The following is a 14,458-nucleotide window of genomic DNA, read 5'->3' on the forward strand; positions in this document are numbered from 1 at the left end:
CATTTGGAGCTTCAGAAGGAGCCCTGGCCTCATCCGTACTTCACCACTATCCCCTTCCTCTCTAAGGAGAATGGGGTTCCATTTGGTTTAAGAGCCCAATGCTGAGATTCTCTTAAGTTCTGGCCTCTGAAATGGACCAGGAAAAGGGGACCAAGTGTTTGGTAGAAGCTGATTCTCCTGAAGCCAGAGATGGCAAACTGGGGCCCATAGGCCACAGCCAGCCCCCAGATTTATTTTGTTTCACTCACAGAGTGTCTTTTTAAAATGTAAATTAGTTGTCAACATTTAAACATTAGGAGATTTCACATAAGAGTCTGCACTTCTGCCTTGTCTTGGAAACTTAAGAAGCTGTGTTAGCATGGGATGGACGGTCCAGCCTGGCCTGGGTGCCCTGGAGCTGAGCGCCATCCCCTCTGCAGGCGGTGCCTTCCATCCCCAGCTTGCCCCCCATCACTGGCCCAACTCCTGCATTGATGGCATCAGCCTGGCTCTTGCTTGGCCCTGCATTTGGGAGCCTTGCCCTGGGCCCTGTCCTTATGAGCCACAGAAGGGCGTGAACTGGTAGAGGCACAGGGAAGGGCCATGAACTGGCTCTGAGCTTGCGGTGGGGAAGCCTGGGCCCAGGTGAAGACCCTACCGCTTCTTCCCTGAGGGGCCCCGAGCCATCTCATCCCCTCTCTGGGCTGTGGTTTTTTCCATTTGTAAAAAGAGCATAGTCTCAAGGTTTCCTCCCACCTGTGAGCACTGCTGATATTCTGGGGAGCTGAGGCCGTTCTCTGGGGTGGGGGACAAGGGGCAGCTGCAGGCTTTTCTCTGCTCCCTGTAACCACTCTCTGTCCCTCCCTCTTGCCCTCCTCTCTCCTTTCACTCCTTCCATGGCTGCCTTTAAACTTCGCTTCCAAGTCGCTGGGGACCTTATCTCCCTACTCCCAGGTAATTAAACTGGTTCCAGGAGACCTTTTCTATAGTTGTGTCCTTTATGCTGACCAAGCAGACCCCCAATTTCCCCCCCCACCCACCCACCGAAGCCCCTGAAGGTGCTCCCCCAATGCAAGCAGAGACAGGGAGACTTAGAGCATGACCTGGAGGAAGTGGTAGTGGCTTAAAGGGTAGAGATGGCTGGGAGCGAACCTTTCTACCCAGAGATGGCCTCCCTGATGCTTCTGTGATCCTTGGCCAGGATTCCAGGGTCCTGACCCACGGGTTCCATTCAAGGGCATGTGAGTGATGGGTGAAGGCCCTGGAAAGTCTCTGCAGCCTTCCTCGGGCTGTGCATGTAACCCATGGAGGGGGTCTCTGTATTCAGAAGGGCAAAATGGCGCTTCAGCCCCTGGGATCCCAGATTCCATGTCACTTCCCTACCTGACTGCTGGACCCTTGGGCTATAGGTCCCCCTAATTGCAGATCTTGCTTATTATGGCCCTGCTTCCTCCCCCAGGACATCTATGAGAACCTGGACCTCCGGCAGAGACGGGCCTCCAGCCCAGGATACATCGACTCCCCCACCTACAGCCGGCAGGGCATGTCCCCCACCTTCTCCCGCTCTCCTCATCACTATTACCGCTCCGGTAAGGAAGGGGGAAGCTCCCAAAGGGACAGGAAGAGCCAGGGGTGACAACACAGTGCCTAGATGTCCCCAGCTGCTGAGACAGCATGGGGCTTCCCTGGGTTATCTCCATTACAACATGGTCCTCTGGAGGCTCATGGCCACCCAGGCCTCACTGAGTCCCTGCAGATGCCACTGGCAGGGGAAGAAGAAGGGTACATGGTACTGAGATGCAGCAGGAAGGTGGGTGGCGTGCTGCTGCGGGGAGGGGAGTGGCAGGAAGCCCAGCCATCCTGGCTGGTAGAAAAACGTCTCCATCCTCATCCTTTGTCCTGTCCCATCCAGAAGGCAGAACCAGAGGATCAGAAATGGGGAAGTGTCCTGGCCTTCACCTGAGGGCCACCCTGGGGTTAGGGATGAAGCAGGCAGAGCAATTAAGGGAGGGGCCCAGGTGGGGAGTTAAGAGGAGCAAGGATGCCTTCCTGAAGCTCAGTGCTGTTGACTCTTACAACCCACAAAATCTGACTTTGGGGTGAAGCAAGACAACAGGGTCAAGCCTGTTTCTGCAGACCCGGTGCATGAGAGCACAGCCCCCATCCCTGCTGTCATCACCTCACTGCTGCCGTAACCACCGCCACTGCATTAATGCCTGTTTTCTCTGTGCCTCTGCTCTCTCTGGGGACCACTGCCTGCGTGCTCCAGGGCCCGAGAGTGGCCGGAGCTCTCCATACCATAGCCAGTTAGATGTGAGGTCCTCCACTCCGACCTCTTACCAGGCTCCCAAGCACTTTCACATCCCAGGTAGGCTGCCAGCCCGGAATTCCTGGCATGGGTGCATGCTCTGTGGGGTCGCTGGGCGCCCTACACCGGCACCAAGGAGAGACTGGGTGCTGGGGACCCTCCCTAACTAGTCACCCGCACTAACTGGCCTCTAGCTCCGACACACCCACTGGCCGTAGCCCACTCCCTAGACAGAACCAGCCTTGATTAGGACCACCAGGAAGCAGCCCAGGGAAGTGCCTTGAATGTCCAAGGGCTGTGATGGGACATGGCAGTAACTGTGCCGAAGGTCATGGGCTTTTGGGATTGAATCCTTGATTCTGCTGCTTATAAGCTTGTGACCTCAGACCAGCTACTTAGCTTCCTTGAGCCTATGTTGTTCCTTCTGGACAGCCAGGCACTGTTCTGGGTCCTGAAAGTGCAACTGTGCTCAAACCAGCCCAGATCCTTCAGGGTGTTTAAGTTCTAATGTGGAGAGAGAGCTAATAAATGAGTAAACAAATAAGTAAAAGGATAATTTCAGGAGATATAGGTGCTAAACATAATAAAACAGGGCACTGCAATAGAGTGATGGCGTGGGGGAGGCTGGGCCATGTGAGGTGGTCAGGGAGGGCTTCTTGGAGGAGGTGACAATGAAGCCAAAAGAGACCCTAGGGAAAAACATCCTGGGCAGAGGGAACAGCAAGTCCAAAGGCCCTGAAACACTGAGCCTGCAGCTGGCCAGCATGGCTGGAGGTGGTGAGCATGAGGTTGGCCCAGAAAGGTCCCATGCAGCCTACTGGAGAGGAGGGGGTGAGAGTGCTAACCGTGGCTGTGGGGTTCTGGGGACGCCCACGTGGAATGAGGCATGGCTGCTGGGTGGGCACCTTCCCGCATGGGGTCTTGCTGAGCACGCGCCTGCCTTATGCCTTCATGCCCACCATCCAAGCCCCAAGCCCCTGCCTCAGCCCCATTTGAATCCATCCATTCCTTTCCCCTCACCTTTCTTGGAACCTGATGGGATGAGGTTGGAAGCTCACCTTTGGAAGAGGAAGTCCACTGGGGGAAAGATTGGGGAGGCTTGGGAGAAGTTGCTAACCACCTCTCTCTTCTGGGACCCACTGACCAACTGGCTGTCTCCTTTTCTCCTGTCTTTCTCTCTCCTCCCCACTGTCCCTTCCTGGTCTGACTGGCAGCTGGAGAAAGTAACATCTACCGGAAACCCCCGATCTACAAACGGCATGGTATGGTCGGGGGCAGAGAGGGCTTGGCCAGGCAGGGGGAGGGGCAGTTAATCATCTGTGCAGATGGCTCTGTAGGGCCACCAGAGGGACACATACGAGGCTGCAACTCCGTCCTTCTTGTCGGCTGCCCCCCAGTCACTCAAGGTGGCCTTGGGGAGGGGGTTGGTGTCATTTCAAAACGGCAAGGAAGGCCTTGTATCCCCTACATCCTTTCCCACCATCTCCTCACTACCCCCCTTGCCCTGCTATCTGCTATCCTAAAGCCCATGGTCAGAGAAACCCTTGTCAAATGCATGTAGCCCTGGGAGAATGACACTCCAAGGCGCTGGTACTCAAACTTGGACGTTCGTTAGAATCATGTGGAATGCATACAGATTCCTGGGCCCACCCCAGACTTAATGAATCCAAATTTTGTATTTGTTACAGTTTCTCCAGGTGATTCTAATGTCCAGCCCAGCTTGGGAACCACTGCTCTCAACTGTTCTCAGTCACCATGTCCTGAGAGTAGATGGAGGACTGGAGAGGGGATACGGATGAGAAAGGAGCTGAGGGTGCCTTCATTCATTCATCCATATAGTGTTTCTTACAGAACTGTCTGTGGGCCAACTGCACCCAAGAGATTTATTTAAAAAACAGATACCTTGGCCCCCTCCCCTGCCCTAAACTTCCTTAATTAGAAATACTAAGAGTTTGCCCTACGAATCTGCCCTGTAACCAGTTCCATTCACAATTCCTACCTGTGCTCCCTATGGGAGCCACCACTGAGACCTGTTCATTCTTGCAAAAGCACTCAGTTGAATGAGCGCTCCCCTTCCTCTGAGGATGCAGAGGCACAGCTGCCACCCTTTATCACCCTTAGGTACCTATGGGTGCCTATGGGATCACAGGGGGGACACGGAATTGGACGAGCATGGAGACAGGCAGAAGCAGCCCTGTACTGGGATCTAAACTCACTGGGCTGATGGAGGAGGTGGTACAAGTGTAAACAGTGGCTCTGGGTGCTTACGATCTGACAATTTAGACAAACATCCTCGACTTCAGAGCAGACTGGGTTGGGGTCCAGGTGAGTCCTGAGCAGTGCACATCTACCTGTGGCTGTGGAGGACACGCCATGTACCCCAGTGGTCACAGAAAGGCACCAACCCTGAGAAAGGTAGTTTAACTTTACATCCAGAAAAGGCCCCCCGGTCCCAAGTCCCTCAGGACTGTGTGGAATTTTGTAGGTGGGCCTGAGGGGCAGCACCAAAGCAGGCTCAGGAGGAGTCTGGGCTAGAGGTGGATTGTGCAGATAAGAGGGTGGATGAAACGGCTGGAGTGGGAGGGGCTGCACAGGACCCACATCAAAGAGGATTTGCAAGCTTTGGGAGCAAGTGCTGCTGGCTGGCTGAGAGCCATCCCAGGACCCTCTGCTGCTCTGGCTCCACGGAGCCTAGGGCTTGTCCCTGTAGCTTCTCCCTCCTGAGAAATAATCAGGGGCCCCATCTCCTTTCCCCAGCCCTCCCTCTGCCCTGGTCAGCTTCTCATCAGTCTTGGGCGTGATAGTCATTGCCCTGGAAGGTTTTGTGCCTACAGTGGGTTTGATGGTCACCCCCATGTTGTGGACTTCAGGGGGAAGCTTAGAGCTGGATGACACCTCAGCCAGCAGACCAGTTCTGATACAGACAAGGAAACTGAGGTGGAGAGGAGCACGATTTGCCCAGTGCTACAGCTGAGTTAAGTGGCAGAACTGGAACCAGAACCCAGCGTTGCTGACTCCCTGGCCAGTGCTCCTTCCCTCAGGCCATCTAGTCTCCCCCAAGCAGGATGTGTCATTTCAGTATGAGGAGAAAGGTGACCTGACTCAACATGCAGCAGGCCCTGCTTGGCGATCCCACCCAAGATGTGGCTCGAATCCACAAGGCTGGCTTCTAGAGGGTGAGGAAGGACTCACCTGGGACCTGTCTAATCTTACTTAAAGGAGCCACGGCCTTAGTGTTCACTTAGGAGAGTCTGTGGAATTGGTAGAAGGAGCCCTGAGCTGGGGTCTGATCCAGTTCTGGTCTAACTTGTGTGGTCTGAGCAAGACCCTTCCCCTCTCAGGTGTTCAGATTCCCAACCATAAAATGAGAGGCTTGGCCTCAGTGCTTTTTCAGCTCCGATGCTCCGTGTCCCAGACCCTGGCCTGGACGTGGCCTCACTCCCCAGGGCTGGAGCCTGGCTGAGACAAGGGAGAGTATGTCCAGGACACTCTTCTAGGACATTCTGCCTCCCTGAAGCTCTCTCTTTGGGTCCTTTGCAGGTGATTTGTCGACAGCAACCAAGAGCAAAACAAGTGAAGACATCAGTCAGGCCTCCAAGTACAGTCCAGCCTACTCGCCAGACCCCTACTATGCTGCGGAGTCTGAGTACTGGACCTACCACGGGTCCCCCAAAGGTATCACCCCTCACAGGGGAGCCAGGACCAGAGCCCCGTCACCTGCGCCAGGGACACAGGGCCAGCACAGACAGTTGCCCACTCCTTCACACGATAGTTCATTTATTCATTCAGCAAACAGGTACTAAGGGCAGCCATGGGCCCTAGGGAGATACTAGGAAGCAAACCAGATCAGGTCCTTGCCCTTGTGTATGAGACATCGGCCCCAGCTGAAGAGGGAGGTGAGGTACAGGAGGTAGAAGCGCTGATGGTAGGGGCATGCTGTCCAGTCTGGAAGATGACAAAAGCTGCTCAGATGCAGAGCCTCAGCTACCACAGGAAGGGTGAGGAGCGGGTAAGCCAGCAGAGTGTTGAAATGCACCTGCAAAGACCCAAGATGGGAGGGTAGGCTCCACTGGAGCAAGGAATGGCTGTCAGCTCAAGCTTGAGCTCAGAGAGGGAGGGGAGGGGGTGGGGGATGAGAGGCCAGATCCCACAGGGCCTTGTGGGTTGAGGTCAGGATTTTGGTCTTTATCCAAAATAGGAGGAAGTTGTTTAAAGTGGTGACATGATCAGATTTGTGTTTTTAAGAGACCACTTTGGCTGTAGGTGGAAAATGGTTTGGAGAACGGAAGAGAGAGGATGTTGGGAGATGGAAGTCTCTCACGGGCACCCTGGCAAGGGGTTCTAATGGTCCTCAAGGTGCCATCCCACCTAACCAGACATCCCAGGCTGTTTCTTTTAAGTATGTGGAGGAGTTGTCAGCAAGTGCCACTTTGATTCAACACATACCTTTAGTAATGAATGTCCATTTTGAACGAAGCTTCATGGGAGCTCAGAGATGACCCTGTGCCACCCTCAAAGAATTCTCCACTTAGAAAAGGGATAAGACACAAGCACAACTATAACCCAAAGTGGACAGTCATCAGTGCCCATGGGAGATAGTGTTCAGAGGCTGCACAGGCAAGAGAGACCAGACCCAACAGGCATGAGGGGGGAGAGGGGAATCTTAGATGAGACTATTTCAATCACACACACACACACACACACACAAAGAAACAAAAAAAAAAGAAAAACCACCTCCAAAAGCCTTAAGCCAAAACAGGGATTTTCTGGGTCATGTGACTGAGAGTTTTTGAGGCGTAGCTAGATCTAGAGGTAGATGGTCATCATCAGGACTTGACCTGTCCTGTGGGTTAGGTGGCTCCAGTCTCAGGCTGATTCTGCCCTTATCATGGGAAGACGAGTTCTGGCAGGTCCAGATTACCTCCTATCCTTGGCAGAAAGAGGGCTTTTTCTCCTACCAGCGGCAGGAAAAGTCCCAACGTTGAGGTTTATTAGATCTGTCTGGGCAGTCAGCTTCACCTGCACTTTCCAGCCCAAGAATGGGAAGGGATGCTGGCCATCTCAGTATAGGGAGACCCATGGTGGAGGCAGTTCACCAAAGTGCACGTGTGCGGGGTCACTCAGCTAGAAAGTGGTGGAGCCAAGAGGAAACCCCCACCTGTCAAGGCTGTACTGCCCCCCTATGCCCTCTCGCCTGCGCAGGCTGAGTGGAGCATGGGCGGGAGCTGATGCTAGCTGTCTTTTGGCAGTGCCCCGAGCCAGAAGGTTCTCGTCTGGAGGAGAGGAGGACGATTTTGACCGCAGCATGCACAAGGTAAGCAGGCCACACCACTGAATGAGATGCTTAGATGGTATGTTACTGAGGATTTTTTCATTTGTGAGGGACAGAAACCAAATCCAAACTCACTCGTGATAGAAAAGAGAAATGCAAAACTTGGCAAAACTGGAAAGTCAACTGGTAGGATTAGCTGCAGGTACAACTTGATCCAGCTGCTGAACAAATTGCCACAGGGAAATTCTCTCTCTCTGCTCTTATGCTGGATTGCCTCTGCATTGGCCTCATGCTCAAGCAGGTTCTTCTCACGTTGTGGTCAGTGGATGCCAGTGACTTGTGCATCACTGCTGGGGATGGAAGGTGGTGCAGCTGCTGAGAAAGAGTTTGTGGTCCCGCAAAAAGTTACCACATAGAACTACCACAGAAACTGTCGACTGAAAAAAACAAACAAACCGCACAACCCAGAAGTTGAGAACTATGTTTTATTCAGCAGACATACTGAGGACCTCAGCCCAGGAGACAGCCTCTCAGATAGCTCTGAGAGAGTGTTCCAAAGAGGTAAGGGAGGAGCCAGGAATATGTAGGAGTTTTTGCAAAAATAAAATCAGCAAGTCGAACATCACAAGATTGCTGCTAATTAATGAAAAAACAGACATCTACAGTTAATGAAGTCAGTGCTTTTCTATGTATGGGAAGATGCAAGGCCCTTGGCTCATTGAAATCATTCCTTTAATGTGCACCTTAACTATCTAGGACCAGTATCCTGTTTTTTTGCATTCTGAATCCCCTCAGGCTGCACCACTGGTGGTGGCTGCAGAGGCTGATGGCTTCATGGCTTGTTTACTGATATGGCAGGTGACAGTCTTTGCTCGCAGTGCTTCCTCTTGGCCATAAATTCAACCAATATTTGGGAGGCATTTCATGACTAATTTTGTCCCTCAGGGCTAGGCCCTCAGGGCTAGGAAGGCTCATCCCTTGATCACGTGAAGATTCTGTTGCTAGGCCACTCAATGTGCTGATTTGTTGTGGATTAGACCCTGTTGATAATCTAAAATTCTCTGGATCACCTGTCGTATTAGTCTGTTGTGATCCAGGAAATGTTTTCCCTCGTTGCTTCTTCCCAGATCTAGAATTGCACTATTACAATTATTCTATGTAGAGTTATGTACATGATCAACTAACTCGAGACGTCATTAATTTTGCTGGAGGCTTGGTTACACTTTGCTAATGTAAGAGATAACAATCTCATAAAACAGACAGGACATAAGTAACACAGCTAGTAACATTAATAAACGGATACGGCAGCAGAGAGAGGCACAAGGCATAAATAATTTGCAAATGCCAAGAGAGAACAAACTAAAACAGTGATTAGTATAACTAGTTGTAATCTGGTCAAAATAAGCCATCAAGTCCACAGGGGAGCCAACTGGAGAAGCCAAATTCTGGAGGAATCAGGTAGAGAGAAAAAGATAAATGTTTCATCTTCGTTTACAAAGGTATACTTTATCAACTTGTTGAAGGTCATAGTTAGCGTAAGAGGAAAGGTTTTCTGGAAAACAGAGATTAAAAACCAGTATATTTCAGAAAAAAGTCATAAAATTATAAGTCATGTTCATCAATTCATTCAGTCCATGTAATTAATTCCTGTTCATCTAGATGAAGTTGTCAGGTTTTCCATTAGTCTTTTAAAATTTCTTACCCAGTTCAGGAGTAAGATCTAAAAGTTATCAAAAACTTGTATTTATCAAAAGTGCTTTTTATGAATCTTCACTAAGATCTTCATATATAAAAGCATCAGAGTAAAACAATGATTGTGTATAAACAACAAGACTTAAAATGGCATGGTTAAAGATCTGATTGATTATAATGTAGTTGACAAGAAACTTGGATATTTCTGTGACATACAACATCCTAAGATAACACCTAGAATTATGACTGATAACCTTATACCAGGACATACCAGATTTTTAGGAATTCCATATAAATTTTGGAATATCTGTATTAATGACATTTACCCATACAATATAACCTAAGAAGGTTTATCTCCAATCACTTGACAGTGCTTCTCAAGTAATTTAACATATCAAATTAGCCTAATTAGCTTAACGTTTCTCTCTGAGATGTCACAGGGTTTCTTTGAAGCATCCCAGAGTTATCTGGAAGTCAAAAGAACTTCAGTTAGAATTTGTTATTTGGGAAGTTTCGTCAAAAATATCAAAAAGGTTTCAAAACACTTGGTCAAATAGGATCATAGGTCACTGTGAAACAATACTTATTCACTTAAAGTGACAAAAGATTTTGGGCTTCCCTGGTGGCGCAGTGGTTCAGAGTCTGCCTGCCGATGCAGGGGACACAGGTTCGTGCCCCGGTCCGGGAAGATCCCACATGCCGCGGGGCAGCTGGGCCCGTGAGCCATGGCCGCTGAGCCTGCGCGTCTGGAGCCTGTGCTCCGCAACAGGAGAGGCCACAACAGTGAGAGGCCCACATACCGAGAGAAAAAAAAAAAAGATTTCAAAAACAAAGATGACTTACAAAATCTGTTTTCAAAAGCAGTATTTCAAGATAACTTTGTTCTCTTAACAGAGGAACCAAATCCAGTCTTGCACCAGCCTACTTTTAATAGTAATATCCACTTACCTAATTAAATTTAATCCAATCCCAGCCTGACCATGTACAAAACTCCTTTTCAGGGCTCCCTTTTTACAAACCTTCCACAACTTTCTCTGTTCCTGTTAGTCTGTCCCTTATTTTTCCATCCAGAAACAACCAGCTCTAGGACAAAATCATTCTTTCCACTTAACAAAATGCACTTCCATTCTTCATACCTTCTTTTGCTGAAAAAAACACACCCTACTTTCCTTGCATACTGAAATGTTTCCCTTATTATCTTTAGTAGCTTTAATTACATATTATAATTTTAACCCTTAAAAACGTTAATCTCTAGTGAAAACTGACAAGTAGCAAGTAATTGTGAACTGTTTGTCATACCAGCATTCCTGATTGGCATATCACTTAACCTCTAGAAACATACATCTTCTCATAGCATAATTTCTTTCCTCAATGTGGTACAAGAGTTGTGTCTAGTGAACCCAAACATCTTTAGTTTCCTTCTTGTAAGGAGACAAAAGTAGGTAAATTTAGACCTGTTTAGCAAGTAATGTTTGAGTATTTTATCTTATTTGAAGTGACCTGGATAGTCAGTGGATTCCCATTACTTAAATTAATTTAGCAAGGGCTGAGGAATCAGGATGGCAGAGGAACAGGACATGGAGCTCACCTCTTCCCACAGATACATCAAAAATACATCTACAAGTGGAACAATTCACACAGAAAATCTAAACACTGGCCTCAGACTTCTGAAAGGGCAAGAAAACCTCCACATAACCAGATAAGACAAAAGAAGAAGAAAGACAGAAAGGAATCACGACAGGACCTGCGCCCCAGGGAGGGAGCTGTGAAAGAGGAAAGGCTCCCACACCCTGGGAGGTTCCCTCATCGTGGGGAGATCAGCCTGGACAGGGGGGGAGCGTCAGAGCCTCGGACGAGAGTGCAGCAACCAGTCGTGGAAGGCAAAACGGACAGTGACCTGCACAGATGGTCAGTACTGCCGCCCTGTGCTCCCCAGCCTGAGGCCCTCGTCCACCGCACGGGCAGGGGCTGGGTGCTGAAGCCTGGGCTTTGGAGGTCAGACCCAGGGAGAGGACCAGGATTGGCTATGCGGAGAGAGCCTGAAGAGGGTGGAGTGTGGCAACTGAGGGTGCACTCGGAAGAAGCCTGGGACCACTATGGAGGCAAGGTACCGTTGTTGGGGGGCATGCAAGGAGAGGGGTGGGACCACCATAGGAGCTTCTTTCCCTGTGCGCACGTTCTCAGGCAACAGGACACCACCTACGTGAGCTCTAGGGGTGGGTGCGAGCCACCACTGCCATCGTGGCTCCAGAGGCAGGCACGGGCAGCTGCCATCAATAAGAGAGCCGTGAGCAGCCACCAAGCGCTGCCCCTGCTATCGGGAGTGTGTGGGCCACTGCCACCATTAAGAGACCCATGAGCAGGTACCAATCACTGCACCCAATGTCCGGGGAGCACGTACAGGCCATGAGCAAGCTCCAGTCACTGTCCCTGCTGTCCTGGGAGTGTGCGGGCCACTGCTGCTACTAAGAGATCTGGGAGCAGGTGCCAGTCCCACCCGCACCATCCAGAGAGTACGCACAGGCAGCGAGCAGCCACCAGTCATGGTCCCTGCTGTCCCCGGGAGTGCGTGGGCCATCACTGCTGCTAAGAGACACAGGAGCAGACAACAATCTCTGCCCCTACTGGCCTGGGGGCACATGGGCCCACTGCCGCTGCTGGGAGACCCGCAAGTAGGCGCCAATTGCTGCTCCTGCCATACCAGGAGTGTGCACAGGCTGCCACACATCCACACACCATTTGAAAGGAATAATGGCCAGCACACACTAAGGAAAGAGGCAGAAAGCATCCAAACTAAAAGCATCTCAATTCCGGACAAGATGGCGGAGTAGAAGGACTTGAGCTCACCTCCTCTCACAAAAACACCAAAATCACAACTAACTGCTGAACAACCATTGACAAAAAAGATTGGAACCTACCAAAAAAGGTATTTTACACCCAAAGAGAAAGACGAGGCCACAATGAGATGGTAGGAGGGGCGCTTCTGCGATATAATCAAATCCCATGCCTGCCGGGTGGGTGACCTACAGACTGGAAAATAATTGTATTGCAGAGGTTCTCCCACAGGAGTGAGAGTTCTGAGCCCAACGTCAGAGTCCCCACCCTGAGGGTCTGGCATTGGGAGGAGGAGCCCCCAGAGCATTTGGCTTTGAAAGCCAGCAGTTCTTGATTGCAGGAGCTCCACGGACAAGGGGAAGCAGATCCCACTCTTGGAGGGACCCAGCACAAAGCAGTGACTCCACAGGAGCCTGGACTAGACCTACCTGCGGATCTTGGAGGGTCTCCAGGGAAGGTGGAGGTCAGCTGTGGCTCACTGTGGGGGCAGGGACAGTGGCGGCAAAGGCCCCAGGGAAACTGATTGGCATGAGTTCTCAGGGAGGGCACAATTTTGGCACTGAGACCTGGCCCCACCCAACAGCCTGTAGGCTCCAGTCCTGGAACACCTCAGGCTAAACAACAACAAGCAGGGCGGGGGACACAGCCCCACCAATCAACAGACAGGCTGCCTAAAGCTGTACTGAGCTCACAGCCACCTCTAAACATACGCCTTGACATGGCCCTGCCCACCAGAGAGACAGGACCCAGATCCACCCACCAGTGGGCAGGCACCAGTTCCTCCCACCAGGAAGCCTGCACAAGCCCCTGGACCAACCTCACCCGACAGGGGGCAGACACCAGAAGCAAGAGGAAATACAATCCTGCAGCATGTGGAAAGGAGACCACAAACACAGAAATTTAGAAAAAGTGAGATGGCAGAGAAATATATTCCAGACGAAGGAACAAGATAAAAACCCAGAAGAACAACAAAGTGAAGTGGAGATAGGCAATCTACCTGAAAAAGAATTCAGAGTAATGCTAGTAAAGATGATCCAATATCTCGGAAAAAGAATGGAGGCACAGACTGAGAATACAAGAAATGTTTAAAAAAGAGCTAGAAGATCTAAAGAACAAAGAAACAGAGATGAACAATACAATAACTGAAATGAAAAACATACAAGAAGGAATGAGAAGCAGAATAAACAAGGCAGAAGAATGAATAAGTGGAAGAGAGAGTGGTGGAAGTCATTGCTGTGGAACAGAATAAAGAAAAAAGAATGAAAAGAAATGAGGATAGTCTCAGACACCTCTGGGACAACATTAAATGCACAAACATTCACATTATAGGGGTCCCAGAGGGGAAGAGAGAGAGAAAGTGCCTGAGAAAATATTGGAAGAGATTATCACTGAAAACTTCCCTAACATGGGGAAGGAAACACTCAATGAAGTCCAGGAAATGCAGAGAGTCCCATACAGGATAAACTCAAGGAGGAACACGCCAAGACACATATTAATCAAACTGACAAAAGTTAAAGACAAAGAGAAAATAGAAAAAACAACAAGGGAAAAGCAACAAATAACATACAAGGGAATCCCCATAAGGTTAACAGCTGATTTTTCAGCAGAAACTCTGATTTAAAGTGATGAAAGGGGAAACCTATAACCAAATTACTCTACCCAGCAAGGCTCCCATTCAGATTCGATGGAGAAATCAAAAGCTTTACAGAGAAGCAAAAGCTAAGAGAATTCAGCACCATGAAACCAGCTTTACAACAAATGCTAAAGGAACTTCTCTAGGCAGAAAAGAAGAGGCCACAACTAGAAACAAGCAACTTATGAATGGGAAAACTCACCAATAAAGGCAAACATACACTAAAGGTAGGAAATCAGCCACACACAAATATGATATCAAAACCAGCAATCTTGAGGAGAGTACAATTGCAGGATATTGGAAATTCATTTCAAATTAAGAGACCAGCCACTTAAAAAATCTTGTATATGTATATAGACTGCTACATCAAAACCTCATGGGAGCTGCAAACCAAAAATCTACAATAGATATACAAATAAAAATTGAAAAGGAATCCAAACACAACACTAAAGAGAGTCATCAAATCACAAAAGAGAACAAGAGGAAGGGAAGAAAAAAGACCTACAAAAACAAACCCAAAAGCAGCCACATAGCACAGACAGATCAGCTCAGTGCTTTGTGACCACCTAGAGGGGTGGGATAGGGAGGGTGGGAGGGAAACGCAAGAGGGAGGAGATATGGGGATATATGTATATGTATAGCTGATTCACTTTGGTATAAAGCAGAAACTAACACACAGTTGTAAAAAAAATTACACTCCAATAAAGATGTTAAAAAAAAATACCCAAAACAATTAACA

The 14,458-nt window shown here is 49.5% G+C and overlaps 1 protein-coding gene across 1 annotated transcript in view; it reads left to right on the plus strand.

The window, feature by feature from the left end:
* The window catches only part of ABLIM3 (actin binding LIM protein family member 3), a 142,224-nt gene that overhangs the window by 110,096 nt on the left and 17,670 nt on the right, over window positions 1–14,458 (plus strand). Inside the window, exons 12-17 of the mRNA XM_065874835.1 lie at window positions 904–933; window positions 1,439–1,568; window positions 2,249–2,347; window positions 3,502–3,549; window positions 5,828–5,962; window positions 7,537–7,601. Coding sequence (XP_065730907.1) covers window positions 904–933; window positions 1,439–1,568; window positions 2,249–2,347; window positions 3,502–3,549; window positions 5,828–5,962; window positions 7,537–7,601 — 507 coding nt within the window. The remainder of the gene's footprint in view (window positions 1–903; window positions 934–1,438; window positions 1,569–2,248; window positions 2,348–3,501; window positions 3,550–5,827; window positions 5,963–7,536; window positions 7,602–14,458) is intronic.

Source organism: Phocoena phocoena, chromosome 3, assembly GCF_963924675.1.
Source record: "Phocoena phocoena chromosome 3, mPhoPho1.1, whole genome shotgun sequence".
Lineage (NCBI taxonomy): Eukaryota > Metazoa > Chordata > Mammalia > Artiodactyla > Phocoenidae > Phocoena > Phocoena phocoena.